This window comes from Macaca fascicularis, chromosome 8 (assembly GCF_037993035.2).
Source record: "Macaca fascicularis isolate 582-1 chromosome 8, T2T-MFA8v1.1".
Classification (NCBI taxonomy): Eukaryota; Metazoa; Chordata; class Mammalia; order Primates; family Cercopithecidae; genus Macaca; species Macaca fascicularis.
The window spans coordinates 122864632-122891828 of record NC_088382.1 but is presented as its reverse complement, the minus strand read 5'-3'; the positions used below and the strand labels follow the sequence as shown (position 1 = coordinate 122891828).

Below are 27197 nucleotides of genomic sequence, written 5' to 3'. Positions count from 1 at the left end.
CACACAGGACCTATAAAATAAAAATTCAATTTAAAAAACAAAAACAAACAAAAAACAAAGTACACAGGCAACAAAGTGCATGATGTATGCAAGGGTACCTCACATTTCAATACTAACACTGAATGTAAATGGCCTAAATGCTCCACTTAAAAGATACAAAATTGCAGAATGGGTAAGAACTCACCAACCAACTATCTGCTACCTTCAGGAGACTCACCTATCACATAAGGACTCACATAAACTAAAGTAATAGGCTGGAAAAATACATTTCATACAAATGGACACCAAAAGCAAGCAGAGGTAGCTGTTCTTAGAGAAAACCAACAGCAGTTAAAAGAGACAAAGAGGGACATTACATGATGGTAAAATGCCTTGTCCGACAGGAAAATATCACAGTCCTAAACATATATGCACCAACACTGGAGGTCCCAAAATTATAAAACAATTACTAATAGACTTAATAAATGATATAGACAGCAACACAATAATAGTGGGGGGCTTCAGTACTCCACTGACAGTACTAGACAGGTCATCAAGACAGAAAATCAACAAAGAAACAATGGATTTAAACTTTACCTTGCAGCAAACTGATTTAACAGATAGATATAAAGCACATTTTATCCAACAACCACAGAATACACATTCTATTAAGCAGTGCATGAAACTTTCTACAAGATAGACCACATGATAGGCCAAAAACAAGCCTCAATAAATTAAAAGAATGAAATTATATCAAGCACTCTTTCAGACCACAGTGGAATAAAACTGGAAATCAAATCCAAAAGGAACCCTCAATACCATGCAAATACATGGAAATTAAATAACCAGCTCCTGAATGAGCATTGGGTCAAAAGCGTAATCAAGATAGAAATTTAAAAATTCTTCTAACTGAATGACAATAATACAACATATCAAAACCTCTGTGATACAGCAAAGGCGTTCCTAAGAGGAAAGTTCATAGCCCTAAGTGCCTACATCAAAAAGACTGAAAGAGCACAAACTGACATTCTAAGGTCACACCTCAAGGAACTAGAGAAACAGGAACAAACCAAACTGAAAGCCACTAGAAGAAAGGAAATAACCAAGAACAGAGCAGAAACAAATGAAATTGAAACAAACAAACAAACAAAATTACAAAAGATAAATTAAACAGAAAGCTGGTCCTTCAAAAAGATAAATAAAATGGAGAGACTATTCACAAGATTAACCAAGAAAAGAAGAGAGAAAATCCAAATAACCTCACTAAGAAGTGAAACAGAAGATATTACAGCTGACACAGTCAAAATGCAAAAGATCATTCAAGGCTACTGTGAACACCTCTACACACATAAACTAGAAAACCTAGAAGAGACGGATTAAATTCCTGGAAAAATACAACCCTCCTAGCTCAAATCAGGAAGAATTAGACACCCTGAACAGACCAATAACAAGTAGGAAGATTGAAATGGTAATTTTAAAATTACCAATGAAGAAAAGTCCAGGACCAGACAGATTCACAGCAGAATGCTAACAGACATTCAAAGAACTGGTACCAATCCTTTTGACACTGTTCCACAAGACAGAGAAAGAAGAACCCTCCCTAATTCATTCTATGAAGACAGCATCAACCTAATACCAAAACCAGGAAAGGACATAACCAAAAAGAAAACTACAGACCGATATCCTTGATTAACATAGGCGCTAAAATCATTAATAAAATACTAGCTAACCAACTCCAACAACATACCAAAAAGATAACCCACCATGATCAAGTGGGTTTGATACCAGAGATGCAGGGATGGTTTAACATATGCAAGTCAATAAATGTGATACACCACATAAACAGAATTAAAAACAGAAATCACATGATCATCTCAACAGATGCAGAAAAAAACATTGACATCTTGAAGCATTGTATCCAAAGGAGAAAAAGATGTTTAATAACTACACACATAAATATGAAATTACAAAATGAAGTCTTATAAAGAAAAAACTAATTGGATTCATAACTGAGTTTATTTTTAAATCAATTATCAACGTATTACAAGAAGGAGTAAAACAAGTTACCTCAAATCCTCATAATGATACAGCTATTATATGAAAATCACTTTAAAAGATACATCTTATTCATCTATTGATTAAAAAAAAAAATCTCCCATTACACAACATGCCACTACATGCTGATTATTTAAACATAAATACAGAAACCGAGCTTTTGCTAAAAGTGAACAATTCTTCACAATGTTCTTCTCTATTAATTTGAATAACTTAATGATAAAAGTGTTTTAAATATTGCTTCAAATATTAGATTAATACAACTGATGAATACAAATTTGAAATTGTATACAAAATAATTTTGTATGTTAATGTGTGAATTAATGGTTCAAATACTTATTGTTTCTATTTTATTAATGTCTCAAAGACAATCAGATGCCAAACAGGGTGTTTACTTGATAATAGGAGGCAATAAGATAGTTGTAGTCTTAGACCTGGCTCTTCTGTGAACTTGTTCAAGTTGTCTAATTCTTCTTGGTCTCTTGTATCTTCTAATGTAAGGATGTAATTTCATAGTATACTATATATAATATCTCATACTATATTATCTCTTCATAGAGAGATTTTTAGTCATAATTACATAAATATTGCCTTAATAGGTTCTGAGTATACTCATTTTATATAATATCAATAGCAGTCTTAGTAACTTAGAGTAGTCACTAGGTTTCACAGGACTTCCATATTCAATTATAGAATAAATTAATATCTATTTAGATATTTTAAAAAATGTATATTCCAAAACCCAGAAAAGAATTGTTTATCAGTTGTCCTTTCCTGCTACAAGAAATTGCCACAAACTTAGTGGCTTAAACAACACAAATGTATTATCTTGCAGTCTGAAATGCTGAAGTCCAAAATGAGTTTAACTGGGCTGAAATCAAGGTGTTGGCTAGACCTTGGAAATTCTAGGAGATTCTAGGAAATTCTAGGAATTTCTGGAAATTCTAGGAGATAATGTTTTTTTTTTTTTAATATGATTTTTAATCCTTCTTAAAAACTCTTAGATAAAATGATTATGTCTCTAACAATTAATTCCACTTTGTTTTAGGTTAACAGGATTCCATCTGCCACCTCCAGTGACAAGTACCAAATCTGTGTTCTCACTACGTTTGACCAGTGATTTTGCAGTTAGCGCTCACGGGTTTAAAGTATATTACGAAGGTAAGTGATTGTAGTGGCAAACAAAACACTGCCCTTAATGTAATCAAACAGAATTTTTCAAGTAGGAAAGAAGAATCAACATTGAGAGATATAACACATCATGTTATCTCAAATCTTGTCCTGCAATTTATCTTGTTATTAATCACTTATGTATAGTAAAATGCTATAGTTAGTGGACTTTAATATTTCATATCACTATGTGAGACCATTAAATTGCTCCAGGGTTAGGAATTAACAAAACGGAATTAAATGTGAGAGTAATAGGATACTAGACCTGATTTTTGTGTCAGGCATCGTAGACCCTACCCTAGAGTCCCTTTTGCTGTGCCGCTCTACCAGAAAGTAAACCGGTAATCTGTCTTCTCTGAAAGTTAGAGTCAAGAGAAAAAGTTCAGAAAGAGACAAAAGTTGACATCTACTCCTGAAACAGCCTTTCCAGGATAAGATCAATAATCCCTTAAACCAGGAAGAAGACAACTAAATATTTCTCAAAACTGAAGGTTGTGTTTTTCTTTTTCCTAGAAGTTTAGTAAAAACTCATTTGGCATCAAAACCTGATGCCAAATGAATGGAGGACATTTATGATCTTTATTTATCGCCCTTAGTGTGAATATTCATATATATCACTAGGAAAATATCATTTGATAATGGGATGGTGCCCGGGCTCTACTAAGAGTGTTTTTTGTTGTTGTTGTGTTTTGTTTGTTTGTTTGTTTGTTTGTTTGTTTTTGAGCCAGAGTCTCCCTCTGTTGCCCAGGCTGGAGTGCAGTGGTATGATCACAGTTCATTGACTCACTGCAACCTCCGCCTCCTGGGTTCAAGCAATTCTCCTACCTCAGCTTCCTGAGTAGCTGGGATTACAGGTGCGTGCCACCACTCCTGGCTAATTTTTGTATTTTTAGTAGAGACGGGGTTTCACCATGTTGGCCAGGCTGGTCTGGAACTCCTGACCTCAGGTGATCCACCCGCTTCGGCCTCCCAAAGTGTTGGGATTACATGTGTGAGCCACTGCACCCGGCCTCAGAGTGTTTAAAGGCACAGAATCTACATGTTTTGTTTTTTAAAAAATGTGCTAGCTAAAATAATTCTGATGGCAACAATAATTTGTTCTTGAAGGTTTCAGATAGAAATCACGGACTTATCATTTCTTATCTATGTAATTTGACAATAAAATTTCCATCTGGTTTGGGAAAGAGTCCTTTTCTTCCCCATGGGGATAGTGTATCGGATTTCATCTCCCCGGGACCATATTACAGAATTTACCACATCAGGTCTAACATTATCATAAAGAAATATATAAATACCATAGCAAGGGCAGCTAATTTCTAAACCATAAAGTAATTCAAAATATAATGTGTTTAAGGAGAACACTAGAAGATAATCGTGTATTAAATAGAATTGTTTCCGTATAAATGTTAACATTTTGCATGTAGGGGAATGTTTTAAACTAAACACTAATTCTAGTACAGTATTTCTCACTAGAAAAAAATATCCTCTGGCTAATAATTTAGTAGAAATCCTTTCTCTGTTTTATATCCTAAATAATGTCGGATAGCAGCAGTTTTGAACATTATTTTCTACCTAATACTTTTCTGAACTGTCTTTTGTCTAGCAAGGGAGGATAAATTCCAAGACTTAATTTCCTCCATGGTGATAGTAATAATCGTTATTTTTCTAAGGAGCTCTCACAATAGTTGAATATTTTTTATCTTGGCAACTTAATTCATAGTTTAAAACACTATAACCACAAAGGTTTAATTTTAAGGTATAATTTTGGCAATGCTGAAGAAGAAGTTAGTAATGCAATTATTTTGTACTAAGGGCTCTTAATAGAAAAACTTGTATTCTGTTCATCAAAATATAAAGATATTTTTAGAATAGTTCCATCTTTCAGGAAGTACTAACTATATTGAAAATGTACTTGTGAATTATGAGGTTGGCATGTTTTTTTGGTTTGGCTGTCAGGTTTCATGAATTCATACTAAAAAATATTTTCATAGCTCCCAATTGTTTCTTCGTATACCACATTAAATTTCTATCCATCTTTTTTGCTTAAAGGAAAATAGATTCATATATTTTTGACATTTGAATGTATGTTTGGCATGTGCTGACTTAAAATATAGGATACTTGACATTCAGATAGTACCGAAGGATTGGTTATCATGCTGTAGAATCTTCAGGTATTGATTCACAATGAGTACCTTGTTCAATGCATGTTAGTTTTCAACTTAACATCTTAAAAGAATAAAAAAATATTATCTCAGTTTTATAAGTGAAAAGTCCTGGTGTTCTTTGCTGGTTTCTCTGCTCAGAGTTCCACAAGGCTAAAATAAAAATTTCAGTGGGCTGGGTTTGTATCCAAAAGTTTTGGGAAAAATCTACTTCCTGGCTTATTCTGGTTGTTAGCAAGATCCAGTTCCTCAAGATTGTAGGACCATGATACCTGTTTCCTTCTGGCTGTCAGCTGGTGGTTGCCCATAGCTCCTAAGGCTTTCTCTCCTCTCCATGTAGAGGTCTCAAACCTTAGAGCCAGCAACTGGTAAAAAGAATCCTCCTCACCTTGGGAATCTCTGATTTCCCCTTTGATGCATCTGTCTGCTACTTTTCTCCCTCCACACATCTTATACTCTAGGTGAAGAAATTTCTCAGCTTTTAAAGTCCGTGTGATTGGTATGGCCCCATCTGGATAATGAATGCTAATCTCTGCATCATAAAGTCAACCTAAATCATATCTTCAAAGGCATTTTGGCCGTGTAACATGACATGTGTGCAAGTTCCAGAGATATATTTTTGGGGAGGTAGAGGGGCATTATTTGGCCTACGATTGCATGCTTAAGGCTATGTAACATGATCCAGAGGGAGTAGCTGCTAGGATTTCTATATTTAACTGTAGCCAATGATACTGCCAGGGCCAACTGGCATATTGTGAAGCTCAGAAATCTTATCTTGGAATTACAAAATCTGTCTCCCACTCCCCTGCATTTGGATCCAGTTTTTTGTTCCGCAATTACCTCAAACTACAACTCTGGCCCTGTGCATGATACAGTAAAATAGATCTACTAACCTGGATATCTTCTCAAGTATGATGTCTGTATTTTTAAATTTAATATGATTTTAATATTTTTGAGATAGGAGTCTCACTATGTTGCCCTGACTTGTCCTGAACCCTGGCTTCCAGCCATTTTCCTGCCTCTGTCTCTCAAAGCACTGGGGTTACAAGCATGAGCCACTGCTCCTGGCCTCTTACCTGTATTTTTAAAAATATTTTTCAAGATAATCCTAATGTCTAAATTTCATTTATTTTTAGTTCATCCTCCTGTATATAATCATTAACTATTTTTAAAAAACTTTGCTAAGACTTTGTCCTTGTGTAATAGTACTTATGAGACCTGTATTGATTACTAACGTTATTCATTGATCAAACTGTCAACAATGAGCACATGCATCAGCTTTATCTGGAGACTGTATTAAAATCTAGAATTCTTGGCCCCACTTACATATTCTGAGTCAGACTCTGCCGTAGAGCCCTGGAATGTGCATTGTAGTAAGAGATTCACTGATTTTGATGCCTACTGAGATTGTAAATTCTATCTTTCTCTCCCTGGAAAAAGGACTAAACCAGACCAAACTAATCTGGTGTATAATAAAAACTAAGAAAGATATTTATTCAATTGGTATACTGCAAAGAGAATTATTCTGAAGAAGATACTTAATGTATCTAAACCTCATTGTCTTCATCTGTAAAATTGAGGTAATAATTCTCCCTACTTCATAGTGTTGTGAGGAATAAAATAATATATAGAGAGTGCCTAGAATAGGATCTAACATAACAAACAATCTATACTTATGAATTACAATATTGATAATATCATGATGGTGATTAAAAGAGTACTTTATTCATAATCATTTCAGTTCTATGGGGACATACTATATATTTGTATAAATTTCTATAATGGAGTTAATATGTTTTTTTGAAAAGGCTATTCACTTTTATGGTCTGTTCTTTTAGCAAGAGCTATTGAAGTCATCACGCATTCCCTCAGTCCCTCCCTCCCTCCCTCCTTCCCTCCCTCCCTCCCTCCCTCCCTCCCTCCCTCCCTCCCTCCCTCCCTCCCTCCCTCCCTTCCTTCCTTCCTTCCTTCCTTCCTTCCTTCCTTCCTTCCTTCCTTCCTTCCTTCCTTCCTTCCCTCTTTCCTTCCCTCCTTTCTTCTTTCCTTCTTTTTTTTCTTTCTCTCTCTCTCTCTGTGTGAGTGTGTGTGTAGCTGAATGTGATTAATGACTTAATGTTACAAATATATTTCTTTAAAAATCATTATTAGGGGAGTAAAGGTCATCAAGCTAATGAACAAACACATTATTCTCAGTTAAGGTAATGTGCTGTAACTACTATGAGATCCTTCAAGACAATGAGCATATTGAAATTGATTTAACTTGCAGAGGTGAAGGTAAAGTAGTTCTACTTATTCACTCTCTACATTTTTCAAACTGTCTATGATGAAAGACCAATTGGTATCTCTAATTGCACACCAATACTTTGTAAAATATAAACTAATGCACGGAAATTTTGCACTGATGTCAATTTGCTTGAAAGTGCTTAAATGCTTACTCTTGATTTCTATACTTCATCGTGGACAAGTAAGAAATTGTTCACCAAAGCACATTGGTCCATGAACCAGTTCTCACCTTTTCCTTTAGTATTTCTAAATTATTCAGAATGAGTTATATAGTCTCTACTTTCATACAAGAGTGCAGAGCAATTTAAAATATTGTTTAAAATTAATTTTCTATATCCCTTGATACATTAAATTTATATTCTTCAGACAAATATTTCATCTTAAATTCCATATAGTATCCATTAATAGCAAAAAAGTCAATATGTTAATAATTTAGCAATTCTGTGTGCTTGAAATCATCCTATATATTTGAAATTTTTATATTGAAATGATGATTTTCAAAATAGAAAAATTTTATGCTTTATTTAGAAATGTAAATTATACTTTTATTTTCTCAAATTACAAAAGTATTTAATAATGATCGCTATTAAATTCTTCACATTTTTTATTATTTCTTTTGCTTCTCAAGTTTCAACAACCTGTAACTTTTACTTATTCTTAAATTTTATTTAGCTTTCAACAATTGCTACCAATTTATAAGATAGGAAAATAATTCAGTTAAAATATAAAATATCATTATGAATATTTCTAAGTAGAAATATTTGTCTGTATTAGCTATACCTGATAGTTTATCCCAAATACAAAAGATTAATCAATGTATAATACAATATAATAGTTCAGTGAAATTCTGTTGGATATCAGAAAACACTACAAGTGAGATCCATTATATCAGGGTAGGCTATATTTCTTAAATACTCATTGAGTAGAATAGTCTCACTGCCCTTTATTTGTGAGGGATACATTCCAAGACCTTCAGTGGATGCCTGAAATTGTGGATAGTACCAAACCATTTATACAGTAGTATGTTTTTTCAATCTGATAACAGACCACTACTAAGTATCTAATAGGCAAGTAGCATATATAGCGTAGATATTCTTGGCAAAGGAATGGGTGGGGCAGGACAAGATAGAGTGCTCATTGATTTTTATCGTGCTGCTTAGAATGACCTGTAGTTTAAACCTATGAATTCTTTATTTCTGGAATTTTTAAATTAATATTTTCTGACCATGGTTGATCAATGGTAACTGAAATCACAAAAAGCAAAGTCATGGATAACCGGGGGACCCTATAGTACATCATCCTGCTAATTTTATTAGAGTTGAGGTTTTGTTTTTTTAATGTACTAAAATGTTTAGAGTTAGTTAGACAAAGGAAACTACTTAAAATGTGAAGTTAGATAATCAAGAACATGTTTTATTTAAACAAAATTTGTTTTATTTTTATTTTTATAATAATAATTATACATATAGGGTATATGTGATATTTTCATATAATCATACAAGGTGTAATTATCAAATAGGAGTAATTGGGATATCCATCACCTCAAATAATTATCTTCTATTTGTGTTGGAAACATTGCAAATTCACTTCACTAGTTATTTTAGAATTTATATACAATAAATTATTTTTAACTATGTTATCCCTATTATGCTATTAAACATTAAATATTTTTCCTTCTGCCTAACTACATTTTTACCCATGAACCAACCCCTGTTTATTCCTCCCACTACCCTTCCCAGCCTCTGGTAACAATCAGTCTACTCTCTACTTCAATATGTTTTAAAATATATAAGTAGAATGAAAATAGTTCCAGATTTGTGATCCAGACAAATAAGTTCCATGTCAGATATTCTTTCCATAAAATATTTTAGATGTAATTGAATAAGTTCTACATTAGTCCGTTTTAACGCTGCTGATAAAGACATACCTGAGACTGGGGGGAAAAAAAAAAAAGGAGGTTTAATTGGACTTACAGTTGTTCCACGTGGCTGGGGATACCTCAGAATCCTGGCAGAAGGTGAAACACACTTCCGTGGTGGTGGCAAGAGAAAAATGAGGAAGTTGCAAAAGCAGAAACCCCTGATAAAACCATCAGATCTCATAAGGCTTATTAAATACCACAAGAACAGTATGGGGGAAACTGCCCCCATGATTTAAATTATCTCCCACTGGATCCCTCCCACAATACATGGGAATTATGGGAGTACAATTCAAGATGAGATTTGGGTGGGGACACAGAGACAAACCGTATCATTCTGCCCTCTGCCCCTCCAAATCTCATGTCCTTATATTTCAAAATCAATCCTGCCTTCCCAGCCATCTCCCAAAGTCTTAACTCATTTCAACATTAACCCAGAAGTCCACAGTCCAAAGTCACATCTGAAACAAGGTAAGTTCCTTCCACCTATGAGCCCATAAAATCAAAAGCAAGCTAGTTATTTCCTAGATGCAATGGGGGTACAGGTATTGGGAAAATACAACCATTCCAAATGGGAGAAATTGTCCAGAACAAAGGGGTTACAGGGCCCCTGCAAGTCTGAAATCCAGCACGGCAGTCAAATTTGAAAGTTCCAAAATGATGTCCTTTGACTCCAGGTCTCACATCCAGGTAAAGCTGATGAAAGAGGCAGGTTCCCATAGTCTTGGGCAGCTCTGACCCTGTGGCTTTGCAAGGTAAAGCACCACTCCTGGCTGCTTTCACGGGCTGGCATTGAGTGTCTACAGCTTTTCCAGGCACACAGTACAAGCTATAGGTGGATCTACCATTCTGTGATCTGGAGGATGGTGGCCCTCTTCTCACAGCTCACTAGGTGGTGCCCCAGTAGGGACTCTGTGTGGGGGCTCCAACCCCACATTTCCCTTTCACACTGCCCTAGCAGAGGTTATCCATGAGGGCCCCACCCTTGCAGCAAACTTTTGCCTGGGCATCCAGGCATTTCTATACATCTTCTGAAATATAGGTGGAGGTCCCCAAACCTTAATTCTTGGCCTCTGTTCACCCGTAGGCTCAACACCACATGGAAGCTGCCAAGGTTTGGGGCTTGCACCCTCTGAAACCATGGCCTGAGCTGTACCTTGGCCCCTTTTAGCAACAGCTGGAGCAGTTGGGACACAGAGCACCAAGTCCCTAGGCTGCACACAGCATGGGGACCCTGGGCCCAGTCCAAGAAACCATTTTTTTTCTCCTAGGCTTCCAGGTCTATGATGGGAGGGGCTGCCATAAAGACCTATAACATGCCCTGGAGACATTTTCCCCATTGTCTTGGGGATTAACAATAAGTGCCTTGTTACTTATGCAAATTTCTGCAGCCAGCTTGAATTTCTCCTCAAAAAATGAGTTTTTGTTTTTGACTGCCTCATCAGGCTGCAAATTTTCTGAACTTTTTGGCTCTGTTTCCCTTTTAAAACAGAATTCTTTTAACAGCACCCAAATCACCTCTTGGATGCTTTACTGCTTAGAAATTTCTTCTGCCAGATACCCTAAAACATCCCTCTCAATTTCCACACATCTCTAGGGCAGGTGCGAAATGCCACAAGTTTTTTTTTTTGTTTGTTTTGTTTTTTTTTTCCTGCAACATAACAAGAGTCACCTTTGCCTCACTTCCCAACAAGTTCCTCATCTCCGTCGGATACCACCTCATCCTGGGCCTTATTATTCATATCACTATCAGCATTTTTGTCAAAGCCATTCGACAAATCTCCAGGACGTTCCAAACTTTCTCACATTTTCCTGTCTTCTTTTGAGACCTCCAAACTGTCCCAGCCTCTGCCCGTTACCCAGTTCCAAAGTTGCTTCCACATTTTCGGTTATCTTTTCAGCAATGCTCCACTCTACTGGTACCAATTTACTGTATTAGTCCATTTTCATGATGCTGATAAAGACATACCCAAGACTGGGAAGAAAAGGAGGTTTAATTGGACTTACAGTTCCACATAGCTGAGGAGGTCTCCAAATCATAGCGGGAGGCAAAAGGCACTTCTTACATGACAGTGGCAGGAGAGAAATGAGGAAATTACAAAAGCAGAAACCTCTGATAAAACCGTAAGATCTCGTGAAATTTACTGACTGCCATGAGAATAGTATGGGGGAACCGCCCCCATGATTCAAATTATCTCCTACCAGGTCTCTCCCAAAATACATCGGAATTATGGGAGTACAATACAAGATGAGATTTGTGTGGGGACACAGAGCCAAACCATATCGGGTGCTAAAAATTTTATTAGATTGTTAATTTTTAAAAACCACTGAAAAGAATTAAAGAAAATCTTTATTATTGATATGTTTATTAAACACATTTATTTTATAAATCATTTTGATATATAGTTTCCAATTATCTTGGATTCCAGCATTAATTCTAGTAAAAGGACTAAATTTCATGAGCTAGCTTTTGCCCTAACTCCTAAAAACTAACTATTTTATTCTTTCATTCAGGGTTCTTTCCATTCCCTATATAATACCATGTATAAAATATATCTGAATTTTTAATTGGATCAAATTATATCCAAAAGAATGGATGACTGCTTGACTATAATATCTATGCATATGCCACATTTTCCCCATTAGTGGCATAGAACTATCATGAAGTTCTACTCAATATGTCCAATGTGGAATAAACAGTTGATGAAAGTAAGTCAGTCTGTGATCTTCACAGATGAATTTCTCCATTTTCAAAGTTTATTTTAGCCTACTTTAGCCCATTTACTTTAAAACTGTGGAGGTTGATGTTCCTGTTTCTTAAATACTGGTAGAGTTTAAGGCCCCTTAATTATCTGCTGGAGACCCTTTCCTCTGAAACTTCTTGCAGTCAAATCTGTGAACTATTAGATTTCTGCAGAAAAATTTTCTAATTAATATCTAGTTGCATATATCTCTAGTTTTCCTCATTATGTCTACCATACACTTGAATTTCTGAATTTCTACCATACACTTGAATTTCCCAAAGTTTGTTTCACAGAACTTTGGTTTTATATGTTTTATTGTTATAAAGAGCCAAATGAGTAAAACGTTCTTCTGAGAAACAATAAATTTGAAAAATACAAACTTATACTAAGTTTGATAGTCATATAACCATTTGTCAAAATTTGATGAAGGTACAATTGATGAGATATGTGTTCTGTGGAACAAAGGGTGGGAAGTGCTCTTATGTCTTTCTAGACCTGCCAAACAATATTCTAAATGCATTCTAGTTTCTAATGAAACTTATTTTGTAATATAGAATCCTTTTACATTTTTCTTTGAAAGATGTATGGTCGTTTTTTATAGGTGAAAGAGCATATGGGAACCTACCATGGAATATCTTACCATCTTAGGAATCATTTATTGTGGAAATATGGTAATACATATTCCCATATGTATTATGGAATACAGTTGGAATACAGTTCACGTGTACAGAGGAACATATATGTATATGTAATTATGTTAATATATATTACTTAATATATCATTTATAATGATTATCTTAAGATCTGGGATGAGCTTAATAATTTCGGCATGTATCAGTTAGACAATATAATTATCAGGAACAGTTATATAATAAATAAAAGTATAGTCTTTTTGTATAGTTTTGGGTTTTCTTTATTTTTATTTGTACAAATTCATGAGGTTCATGTGGAATCTTGCAACTTGTATATAATATGCAGTGATTGAGTCAGATATTTAGGGTGGCTATCATCTAGGTACAATACAACTTCGTTAACTACATTTATCCTACTTGGTTATCAAACATTGAATTTATTCCTTCTATCTCACTTATGTTTGTACCCTTTAACCCACTTCTCTTCACCCTCCCCCTCTTCCCCATTCACCCTTCCAAGTTTCTGTTTTCTATCTTCCCACCATCTACCTCATTTAATCAAATATCTTAGATCCCACATATAAGTGAAAAGATGCAATATTTGTCTATTTGTGCTTGTCTTATTTCACTTAAGATAATGACCTTCACTTTCATCAATGTTGCTGCAAACGACATGACTTAATTCTTTTTTATGATCACATAGAATTTCATTATGCATATTTTCTTTATTATTTTCTTTATCTGTTCATCTATTGATGGACACTTTCGTTAATTCCATATATTTTCTATTGTGAATAGTGCTGCAGTAACCATGTGAGCACAGGTAATCCTTGGATATATTGATTTCTTTTTCTTTTGGTAGATATCCTGTAGTGGAATTTCTCTGGAATGGTAATTCTATTTTTAGTTTTATAAGAAAGCTCCATACTGTTTTCTATAGTGGCTGTACTAGTACCCATTCCGACCAACAGCTTATAAGAGCTCCCATTTCTCCACATCTTTGCAAGCATCTGATACTATTTGTCTTTTTTTTTTTTTTTTTTTTTTTGAGACTTAGTCTCGCTCTGTCGCCCAGGCTGGAGTGCAGTGGCACGATCTCTGCTTACTGCAAGCTCCTCCTCCCGGGTTCACGACATTCTCCTGCCTCAGCCTCCCGAATAGCTGGGCCTACAGGCACCCGCCACCACGGCCGGCTAATTTTTTGTATTTTTAGTAGAGACAGCGTTTCACCATGCTAGCCAGGATGGTTTCGATCTCCTGACCTCATGATCCACCTGCCTCAGCCTCCCAAAGTGCTGGGATTACAGGCATGAGCCACCGCGCCGGCCTCTATTTGTCTTTTTAACAGTAATAATTTCGATTGGGACAAGTGATATCTCATTTGAATTTTCATTTGTATTTCTCTGCTTATTAGTGATGTTGAAATTTTGTTCATATACCTGTTAGCAATTTGTATGTCTTCTTTTGAGAAATGTCTATTTGTGTCCTTTGCCCTTTTTTTAATGAAATGTTTCATGTTTTTCCTGTTGTGTTGTTTGAGTTCCTTTTGTATTCTGGACATATTAGTTCTCTGTTGGATGAAGAGTTTGCAAATAAAGAATATACATTGAAAACCACTTCGAACACAGGTACTTAGTATGCTATGATTGTTGATGTGTTCTACTAAGTAATTAAAACATTATAGAAAAAAATGCTCACATTTAGCAAATTTGCTACTAAATCATTCTCACATTTTAATTCAGAAATATAAAAATGTGGCTAATAACACTACTACTACCAAGAAACATTTATTAAGTTATTTATATGAGCCATTCACAGCTATTTTACTTGGATTATCTCACCCTACAAAATTACATGAGAAATAGTAAAGACCAAAAATTTAATGAAGCACTCACTATAAAAAATTACTTAAATGTCTTACCTTTGAGAACTGTATACATTTTAGAAACTTAATTTAGAACTGTTAGCTATGATTCCACTTTGATTTAAATGGATATGAGAAACTACAATTTAGAACAAAAGAACATTGCTTAAATAAGAATGTATATTAAAACAATATGTAATATAAAATGCAAAATATATCCTTGCAAATATTATGAATGACTTATATACTCTTTGTCTTTTTAAAATAATGACATATAAAAGGATAGTTATATTATTTGCAATTCTATTTAGTTCTCTGTCAAACACGTTTATTAGAAGTTTATCCCTGAGAACATTAAATTACTTTAGTTTTTTTGTTTGTTTTTTAAATTTAGGGGTTATTTTCAACTACTAAGCTTTAAAAATCTAAGTGGCAGTATCATGAAATTTAATGGAGAGCTTACAATTTAGAATCAAGTCAATTATGCTTCTGGCAAAACAGTTGGATTTTAGCAAGTTAAAATTATGTTATAAAATTTCATTTATTAAATTGTTCGCTAGCAATAAATTTAGGTTAGGTTCATAAAAAGTTAATGGATCTTCATTTTTAAATACTTCTAAGAATAAATGAGAGTTACTATATTTCAAAAACAGAATACGAGGAAATTTCATTCCTGCAAAGACCTTGACTTTTGTCTGTTGGTCAAATTCAAATCTTTTGTCGTTAGAGGCCCATAAAGTCAACCTAGTTAGTAATGGAAACACCCTAATCCTCAAGTGATTTTTTAGCTAAATCATGAGTATATCTCTACCTTTTAAGCAGTTGTAAATGTTCAAAATCCTAATCTAGAGAATAACACAAGTCAGTCTATTATTTAAATATAATCTTCAGAATAAAGAAACTGTTATAATGAATATTCAGATTTGGCTAGATATAAACAATAATTTATTAATTTTCTAGTCATTTTACATATATTATCCAGGAAGGTATAAATCACTTTTACTGTATTCACAAGAACGTTTCAACAGATTAACATTACTATAAATGCTTTTAGACATTAAGCAGTAACATTTTATCCACCCCCATTTCAGCTTAGTGTAGCATACACAGCCTGTACAACTACCTATCCCTCGAACTTCGTTTCTAGCCAGCGTTTACTTCAATTTATAAAACAATTAAATTAACACTATTAATTCATATCAAATTTTTATTAATACACATACTGTATTATTTGAATTACCCAATCTTAACCCAGTCTATTTTTTTTGTTGTTGTTTCTGCTCAGAACACCCTGCACACACTTCACTTACTGGTTCACATACTTATCTTTCCAGACATTATGCAGGCCTTAGTTACCTTCAAAAAAATCATAGATGGAGTTCAGGATTGGGCTCAATGCTGAATGCTCTTTCTCTCTATGCTTAGATGTGTCCACACCTTGTCTCAATTAAACAATTCTAGCATGCGTATTAAAATGATAAATTACAGCACTTGACAGATATGACACATTTAGCAATATGTATAAAAAATCATTTTGGATTTTTCACTCACAGTAGTCTGTGAGAAGCTTGCAGGTATAGAACACGTTTTAGTCATTTTATATACCTGCCTCTGGTTTCAACATATTCCTCTCATGTTCCAAGCACTTAATAAACGCTTGTTAAACTCAGCTTATATACAGACCATCTAACAAAAAAATTGATTAGTAATGAGGGATGGTTGAATACATCTCCTACTTTAAGGAATTAAAACTCCAGTGAATGTGTTTGTGTTAAAAGGCAGACATCAGCTATATTTAATCACTTAGCATTTGTGATATTCATACATATTTACATTAAATAACTAAGGTTTAGAGAAAACAGCCTTTTATTTTTAATAATTAAAAATAGAGGAAATTATTTATAATTTTAATGAATATTTCTTTTTTAAATATTTACTTTCTTAGGTTAAATAGTTACTTTTTGAAGCATTTCAAAAATAAATAAATTGCTTATGCAGCACAAAAAGAAAAGTTGAGAATGAAAAATTGCTTAAGTTAGTGATATCTGACCTACATAAGCTTTGTGCTTCATGTGAAAAAGATGGGATGGCATAAAAGGTTTTATTTTATTCTCCAGAGATAGAGTGATCAAACTTACTATGTAATCCTATTTCACTTTGAATTTCCTTCTTATATATATATAGTTGAATGAGTTATACTTATCAACTGCTATAATTTATCATTCTGATGTGTATGTAAAAATGAAGTTTGATAGAGTGATTATTTAAGATTCTAATTATATGTAAAAGGTATTTTGCTATTTTTCACTCAAAGCTCATACAGAGTAGTAGTTGTTATAATTGATAGTGCAAAAATAGTGCTATAAAGGTACACTATAGGCTTGGTTTAGAAATTAACATGTTAATTTAATTTCCTCATTCTCAAAATTTAGTAAACTGATAACAAATAATTTTATAGTTATTATTTGATGCTAAACATTGTGGTACATCATTAAAAATTAAACTTGAAATGAATTCTTCCTTATTAAGATAATTATTCTCTTTATCATTTTTAGTATCAGAAAAAATTAAAAAATGTACAAATCAAACATTGCAATAGCAAAAATAAGCAGCCTCAATTATTTTAATTTGGTGGCTATATATTACACTGTGATAGATAAAATTTTTGGCATGAATAAAATAATAGGATCAAATTCCATTTTCTCAGTACTTGAAATAATAATTATCAGCTTTAACATTGATTTTTAGTTATTAACCTGGTATCACAAAGGACAAGATAGTTTGTAAAAGGTACTCAATATACCAAAAAAGTATAATTTCTTACACAGTATCATATGTTGATTTGATATAGAATATTCTTCAGATTTTATATGTTCTTTTAATCATATATGTTCAAGTGAACTTTAATGCTAACAAGTGTGAGAAGTTGCTATTAAAGTCCTAATTAATAGAACACCAGAAAAAAGCAGATCCCAAAAGTCTGTTTTTCCTTTGGTCATATGTTGAGGAGGAGTATAATTTTTGTTCTAGCAAAGTCATGATAACAGGCTAAAGTAAATGGGAAATTGATGATGTAAAATTAAAGGAATGCAAGAAACTGAGCAATAGTGATTAATAATACGTTTTGAAGGATATGATGCTTTCTTTTGTCAGGAAATGTGAATTGACCTGAAGGCACTGGTTGTGAGACTTTAGAATTATTCAGAAAAATAAATGTTGATTAGTTATTGTTCTTTTTATTTAATGATTACAGTAATGATGGTATTTCCAAGTATGTAGTAAAAATAATTGATGTTTCTTCTAAATAATTTTCTTTATATTCATTTGCATTTATAATAATTCCTTTACCACCTGTCATCTTTGAAGATACTTATCAATATTTTTGGTTCTTTCCCTGTGCTTTCAGTTGAAGACTTTATTTCACATGTTACAAAGAGATCTCTGACAGTGTGCTCTTTTGGTCGTAACTGTCAAGCACAAGTCTTCACTCACTATGCTTTATACAGTATTACATTGTGACTTTCCCTGTGGACAAACCATAGCATTTAATTTGCCTAGGGATATTTAAATAAATTTTTTAAAAATTATCATTCTCATCTATATTGGTTTTATATTGCTGCATAACAAACGACCACAATTTAGAGGATTAACACAACAGAAGTTTACAGTCTCTTAGTCTGAGCTGCAGTCAGCTAGGTTCTTAGCTCACGTCTTAAAAGGCTTCAGTCCAGGCGTTGGCAGCTCTGTGATTCACGTCTAAGGCTCAGGGTCCTCTTTCATCCATACTGAGTGCTGATAGAGTTTATTTTCTTGCAATTGTATTATTGAAGACTCTATTTTCTTGCTAGCTATTGACTGCAAAATTTTCTTACCTTTTAGAGGCTCCCTTTGGTTCCCATCCATGACTTTCTCAAAGACCATTCACAACATGACTTTCTTTCAGCAGAGCATGAATATATCTCTATATTTATCTCTGTCTTTAGTTGGCTGAAAATAGTTTTATACAGCATAATGTAGGCATAAGAGTGACTCTTCAATCACCTTTTATAGTATAGCTTTGCCTAATCAAAGCAACAACTATTATATTACCTCCATAATTCTACCTGCACTCATGGGGAAGGAATGAAAATCTTGGAGCCAATAGTGCAGTGAAAATCTTGGAGCCAATAGGCAATTATGCCTACCATATTATGTTGAATGACTTATTTAGATGATAATTCAAAACAAGTATGTAGAAGACAAAGAATAGAAGATTAAAATATGCATTTTATAATTCATCAACATAATAGACTTTGTTTTATCAAAAAATATATAGTCAATGTATTCTTCATATTTTTCTTCAAACTTATTTTAGTAAATAATTTTTTGGGGCAAAAATAGCATATCTTTATATTTCCTCTTATAAGTTATAAACATTTCAATCATAATCCTATATTGTGCTTCAGATGGCTTTATTTGTCAAGATGGCTATATTTTAATATAAATCCGTCTTTTAAATATGTATTTCTTCTTTACAAGACATATATGGTAATAGAAGAACCACAAATATGCTAACAGGGTGTGAAAAGACGTAACCTTTAATGCTGGCTTTGTGACTCAGACACTGTAAATTCTTCATAATGTGAAGTGGGAAATATAATAATGATTCTACAACATAATTTTTAAGATAAGGGGAGCAAATGATACAACTTCCACAGAGCAATACTTGGCATGTAGGCAGCATTTCATATATGTTAGCTATTATCTTTTCTGTTCTACCATATATTTTAAATATAATGAATATACACATGTATATTATAATGTTTGGACATGCCTTTTAATCTCTATTTTGTCAAAAGGAACAATATTCCAATATTTATTTTGTGTTTTTTAGAAGGTTGTTGAAATAAGCAAATGTATTTGGACTGAAGAATTTAAGAAGTAGTGCACCCTTAACTGGGGTTCCAGAAATCGGTGTTGCCAATGAGGTAAATCATTTTCAGCTTGAACCAGGGGAAGAAGTGACACTTATCACACATGCACACACACACACACACGCAAAGCTCTTCCAGTTGCAAAATTAAAACCCTCACAGAGGATAAGGGAGGTAGTTCACTGAAGAGCTGCAGCTCTGACATAAAGAGCAGTGCTAGAGACAGACCAATTGATTTAAAAAGAGGGCACAAGAGAAGAATGACAGGACTTACACAGAAATTAATTGAAAAAATACATACTAATTAGAGTCCCTTAAGTAACTGCATGAAGAAAAATGCATAAGAACTTTATTGATAATTATGAGGTCCCTGAAGCAAGCAAACATTTTGTACAGACATTACGGCTGTAAGAGATGATACCTAGAACCAAAAGTAACCCTTAGTTATAAACTATAACCGATTATTATTTTGGTAAGTTTAATTAAATATCATGTTTCATTCCATATTGACAAAGAAATAGACACTATGGACCAATCTGAATATACTTCATAGTTTTGTCAAGAACTTGCCCCATCTGAATATACTTCACTTATTGTCAAGAACTGTAAAGATTCAGAGAGTTTCATTCTGCTATAAAGACACATGCACACCTATGTTTACTGAAGTACTATTCACAATAGCAAAGACTTGGAACCAACCCAAATGGCCATCAATGATAGACTGGATAAAGAAAATGTGGCACACCCATGGAATACTATTCAACCATAAGAAAGAATGAGTTCATGTCGTTTGCAGGGACATGGATGAAGCTGGAAGCCATCATTCTCAGCAAACTAACACAGGAACAGAAAACCAAACACCGCATGTTCTCACTCATAAGTGGGAGTTGTAAATGAGAACTCATGGACACAGGGAAGGGAACATCACACACTGGGGCCTGTGGAGGGGTAGGGGGCAAGGGCAGTGAGAGCATTAGAAGAAATACCTAATGCATGTGGGGCGTAAAACCTAGATGACAAGTTGATAGGTGCAGCAAACTACCGTGGCACATGTATACCTATGTAACAAACTTGCACAGACTTTAAAACATTTTATATTTTTATCACTCCTTAAAGTACTTTCATGGCTTTCCCTCCCAGGGTGCGCCATTTTTCATTTCTTTTCTCCTTATATATCTTTATTCTATAAATTCCTTGTGTAAGTCCTCCTGCTTTTTATTTCTAGATATTAGAATGGCATAGTGCTCAGTTTTGGCTCTCATCTGTACCTACATTCATGTTCTACATGGCACAATCTACACCAGTCTCTAAAATAATTATAGCTACTCTGAGGTTATCTTTCATTTAGCTATCTCCATGGACATAGAAAACCTCAGAGTCATTCAAAATAAGTTCTTATTGTTCAAGCTTCTGAAGGGATTGGCTGTTATTCGGGTGATCTTGTATGGACTCACTCATGTTTCTGCCTGAGGATAATCCACTTGCCCTCTTATAGGACAATATCTCATCTACTAGCACAATTATTTTAAGCATGTTCTCATGCCTATAGCAGAAGTGCAAACATGGGAAAATGAAAATGCACCCTTTATCAAGTTCTGATTAATTCAGTCTACTAACGTCTTATTGGCTCAAGCAAGTCACAAACAAGAGAAGGATGCAACCACAAAGGCATGACAAGGCTATATGGCCAAAGGCATGTATAAGGACAGGATGGAATAAAGAAACGGTGACATTTTTTTGCAATCAACTTGCTATAACTACCTACCTTATTTTCCAATTCGATGCCTTTCCTGAATTCCAAATTGTCTCACCTCCATGTCTTTCTCAATAAATGGCAGCACCATGTGTTTAATTGCTCACTTCCAAAAACATTGGGATCTTCTTTTGTTTTAACAGCTTATATCCAATTCATCAGAAAATATTAAATCAAAATATATTTTTAATCTTACCACTTCTAATGGTCTTTACCACTAACACTCTACTCCTAGCTACTATCATCTCATTCCTGGACCAAACTAGACTGCTACACTAGACTCCTAACAAGTTCCCTAGCTTTCTCTCTTGCCTTTTTACCACTGCATTTTCTCTAATAATAGTCATCTCTTAACACTTCCCTACACAAAACCATTATATTCCTCTGCTCCTTTAAGCCTTTGAGACATATGCTTATTTAAATATTTACTCTTGCATCTCCAGGATGGGACACTTTTTCTTCCCAGTCCAAAACATGATATAGCAATAATATATGTGTACCAAGCAGCAGAAAAGATGAAGGGAAGAAAGACGGGACAAATACTTTCCTAAGGAAGATTCCTAGAAGCTGTGTTATGACACTTACACTTGTATCAAATTGGCCAGATTATAGCCACATGAAACTGGGTTACATTGGGTGCTGGGGAATGTAGTCTTTATTTTGAGTGTTAATGTCCCACCAAACAATCTATTGCTGTGATTGAAAGGGATGGAGACTAATAGGAGACAACTGGCAGTCTCTGCCACAGTGTCAGAATAAGAAACAGCAAATATTCTTGAGTACTATCTTTTCATAAAGATGAAAATACTCTGGTTCTTCTAGTAAAAATGGCATGGAATACAGTCCTGTCTATCTATTAATGTATTCCAAAACATATAATAAGCACCAATCCTGTTTTGGCCATTATGTTTTGTGTCAGAAAAACCTTTAATAGTTATTTTGGTAGAGAAAAAAATAAAAGCAACTAATATTCTAACAGCTTTCAAGAGGAATTCATATCATTTTTTATTTTGACATAAAACAATTCTGTAGATAGTGGCTTACAGATAATAGTGTACTAGAGCCAACTCAGATGTGGTCAAAAGAACAAACTGTGTAGTTGACCTTTTTCCCAGCTACATTCAGAATCTTCATGTTGCTACCTTGAAATCAAGTATGTTGGCAGTGTTACTTTAGAGAAATCAGCAAATTTTAAAAAAATGTTTTTTCCTTATCAGTGTGTTATTTACTTTTTCAAATTCCAGTATGTTTATAAAGACTCATGTTTCACTAAACAGCGTACTTGTTGAAATTAATGTGAGCGACATTATGTTTCTACACTTGATACAGTGTGAGATGCTTTAATTTGCCACAGTAGAATGATTGGATATTTAGCTGACTCATTACAGAAAGTGATTATCTAATTTCCTGATGTTGAGTATAAAAAGAGTTAGACATTGTACATACATCAGTGTTTGAAAATATTTCAAATTTCTCCTTTGAGAAAGTATATTTACTCCTTTACTATAAAAGATATTACAAAGGATACTAAGGAACACCAGATGAATAGATGGATTAGACAATAGATGGAATAGATGAGGGGAAGCGCACAGAGCTTCCAGAGGATCTCTGGGTTTGCCACTCTCGAGGAAGCTTCATGTTTTCAGCTATATAGAAGCTCTAGCAATTTTGTTTTTATTATTTATTTATTTATTTATTTCTGAGATGGAGTCTTGCTCTGTCACCCAGGCTGGAGTGCAGTGGCAGGACCTTGGCTCACTGCAAGCTCCACCTCCCAGGTTCACACCATTCTTGCCTCAGCTTCTCGAGTAGCTGGGACTACAGGTGCCTGCCACCATGCCTGGCTAATTTTTTTGTTGTTTTTTAGTAGACAGGGGGTTTCACCATGTTAGCCAGGATGGTCTCGATCTCCTGACCTTGTGATCCACCGGCCTCGGCCTCCCAAAGTGCTGGGATTATAGGCGTGAGCCACCGCGCCTGGCCATTTTTATATATTTCATTTTGAAAAGAAATGAGAAAGCTGTCTCTGTTTTAGGCATATAAAACTTCAATTATGTCTTTCCTTCTTTGACAGATGATGGACTCCATTACTTAATGTTGTAAGACCTAAATCCACACTTAAAACTCAGAGTAGAATTTAATAGCGTTAGACTAGCTTAAGGAGGTGATGACTGATTTATATACATTCCAAAGATTGGTTAGAACATATGTGCCATTTACATAATGGGCAAAGAAGCTGGCCGCGCCACCCTAATCTTTTATTATGCAGATGGGTTCTATACCTGGCCAGTACCATACTGTCTGTTCCTTACTATACATGTGGTTGACAAAAAAATAAAGAAGATGGAGCCTCCATGTTGAACATGCCTGGCCCCTGGTTAGCCATTTCCTTTTGGCATAGTTGCTGACATTCAACCATGCATGCTTCCAGCTTATCTGTATCTGTAGCTCAATTTTTTGGGCTGCTTTCTGTTAGCAAAGAAATGATTTCACAGCTGATTTTCATTATAAGGGAAAGCTTACTAAGGACTCTCTTATCCTCACTAATTGTCTAAATAATTTCTTTTTTGCTTCTGTATCACAGACACGTTGAAAATGTACAGCATGGCACTGAGAAAGTTATAGACACTCAGATCAGACTGAGGATACTAAAAATATTTTTGTGTTCTAAACAGTGATGTCAATGTGGATGTTTGCAAGTCTAGATTGGTAAATAACATGGAAAGACATAATATCTAATTGTAGAGGAACAGGTCATGTCAGGCACAGGGGAAAATTGAAGTGAAATATTATATCTGGAAGAAAAGTCTTGTAACTACATGTTAGGATCAGATATAGTAGTGGCACATAAACTGTCACAGCCAGGACATAAGTTTCAGTTCTTTTTTTTTTTTTTTTTTTGAGACAGAATCTCGCTCTGTCACCAGACTGGAGTGCGCTGGCTCGATCTCGGCTCACTGCAACCTCCAACTCCCTGGTTCCAGCGATCCTCCTGCCTCTGCCTCCCAAGTAGCTGGGGTTACAGGCGTACAGCACCATGCCCAGCTAATTTTTGTGTTTTTAGTAGAGAGGGGGGTTTCACCATGTTGGCCAGGATGGTCTTGATCTCTTGACTTCGTTATCCGCCCACCTCGGCCTACTAAAGTGCTGAGATTACAGGCGTGAGCCACCACACTCAGCCAAGTTTCAGTTCTTTATAGGAGCTGAGTGCAGTGGAGTGATGCTATTGCAGAAAGAAAAATTGGCAGAATTGAGAAAGAAAAAGGAAAACACAGTTTTAAATTTAAATTTAAAAAGTCAGTTTGTTTTGTCAGCTAACTTGTCCTGATGTCCCCAGCCAATCCCTGTGGATAGGAAAACTGAACTATCATGGCTACCGTACAGGATCAATCTCAGTCCTGGTTTAGATAATGTGGGATGAAAACAGACCTATGCATTGATTTAGCTCATATCTGGATTTTGTGCTTTTCTTTTAGTTTTATATTTATATTATTGATCTGTGCTCTGGTTCTGAGAACTGAGTTCCTGTTCTACTGGGTGAGGAAGTTCTGTCCTATACCTAGTCTTATCTCCTTAAGCCAAACACTTGTACTCATGCACTCATTTTTAAATAATGCCTTTTCTAGTGTCTATTTACCTCTCAGCATTGATTCTTTACAATTCGGGGCTTCCATAATCTCTTGATGTGATCTAGAGCTCTAGTGTCAAATTCAGATATTGGGCTTTCTTAGTTTGGTCCACCCACTACTCATGAAATTCATGTATCCATCTGTAGTATATCTCTATGTGGTATTTATAATATTAAAGTAAAAAGCTTGATATTTTAGCAAAAGATGGACTTTTAAATGTAATAATTTTCCATCAAAATCGTGTCCCAAGTTTTTTAGTTTGCTATAAAAAATAAAATTGATTAGTCATAATAAAGAAGGTCATAGAGAGAAGGCAAAAAACTTGGAAAAATGAAAAAGGTTGTTTTTCTCACTTTGCTCTGTGGAGTCTGAGTTAGTTGCAGAGTATCCTATCCGTATCAGAAAGAGAGATATTTGAAAGTTTTCTAAATTGAGAAGATTGAAGAAAACGGTAAAAAAAAATACACAAAATTTGAAAGAATTAAAGAAGACTATGTTGACTTTAGTATACCATTTTTTTGCCCCATTGAATTACAACTTCACATGCACTTAAAAAAAAATAAACTGGACAATTTTTAAGACTCTGTGGATCATCATTTGTTATAGATGATAGATAGTATCGTCTCTTAGGAATGACAATAGCTGTGAAAACCAATGTTCCAGACATCGATTTTAGTTTATGAGTATTTATTCCATCAGGGAGAAGCTGGAGATTATTGATTTTGACATGTGGAGAGGGAGAAGGGAAGATCACTAACAGACAAAAGATTAATAAAAATTAGAAGACTTGCTGAGAAATCAGGAATATTCTCTAGAAAGATGATCAGATTTAAGGAAATTTTTCTCTCAAGTATAAGAGCAGCAGTATGAAAAATATAAAAAGTAAATTACACTTATGGTATCTGTGAAAATTTTGACTGTAACATTTGAGCATAATAGGTGCTGATTAGACATCAAATTTATCTGCAGAAGTATTTGCCCAGACTGTACCCAAATTAATTTATGTATACACTTTTAAAATTCAAAGGATTTCTAAGAAGAAAGTATATAATTTACCTTTTAATTTTTGTATAAAACCATAAAAACTGTCAAGTGAATCAGGAAAGTGTTAGACCATAGAGAATTGAGGTCACTAAAGCTAAGATTATTTTCACCTTTTAATTTCCTGACAGGTCTCTGGCTCAAGGATCAAAAACTGACATGAAACATTAGTGTGTTTAAATTAATGTTCCCAATATACCCCAGCAATTTCTATAAGGGAAGCATTTTTGGATACCAGATTAAAGTTATTTAAACTAGTATTTAGATAATGGGTTTTTTTTTTTAACTTACAGCTAAACAATAGAAATCTCAAAGTAAATCCAGATTTAAGGATTCTTTTACTTTTAGTGATTACAAGTAAAAAACTTTTTATGTCTTAATAAGGAAGGTGATATTAACTTTAATAGTATATTCCCCATGCTTTCTTTAAAAAAAAATAAATTAAAGTTAAGGAGAAAAAACCTCTGTGTCTCATCATTTTGCTTGGACTTCAGAATTTCAGTTGTGTGATCAGTATGAGATTTAGGTCACACTCTGTTATAGAGGCCCTGAACATTAATTTCATTTGAATCCACTCTTAAATTTACTTTCATGTATGAAATTATTTGTGCTTCCTACTGTTTCTCTCTGTCTCTCCATTATCATGAATGAGACATTGATAATCAATGAGCTAGTGACTCTGGTTATTAAAAAAATGATGAATTATCCAAATATGGGCTTATAAATATGCCTAGCTTCATAAAATGGGAGGCATGTCTAATTCATTATTGATCTTTATTCACATTATGCACACAGTAGATACTGAATAACTTGTAAAGAACAAAGTATGTAAAAGCTCTGTATTTACTCTTTATGTACTCGTCTTTAAACTTTTTTTCCCCTTTTTAGCTTAATTTCTACCTAGTAACCCTTCTGCAAGGTAATTTTCACACCTACTTAAACTTCCGTAATTTACACTTTATTTATTTTGTGAATGCTCAATTCTGGTCATAAATATGGCTGTCTTCCGCACTGGCTAGAAACCAGTCTCTTAATTTCTGCTGTAATGCTGTGAG

At 34.2% G+C, this 27197-nt stretch overlaps 1 protein-coding gene across 5 annotated transcripts in view; it reads left to right on the top strand.

Moving 5' to 3' along the window:
* CSMD3 (CUB and Sushi multiple domains 3) overlaps nt 1-27197 on the top strand; it is a 1225248-nt gene that overhangs the window by 166290 nt on the left and 1031761 nt on the right. For all 5 annotated transcript variants that reach the window (XM_045398613.2, XM_045398612.2, XM_045398610.2 and 2 more), the window contains exon 3: nt 3083-3195. In XM_045398613.2, the coding sequence (XP_045254548.2) occupies nt 3083-3195 (113 nt within the window). The remainder of the gene's footprint in view (nt 1-3082; nt 3196-27197) is intronic.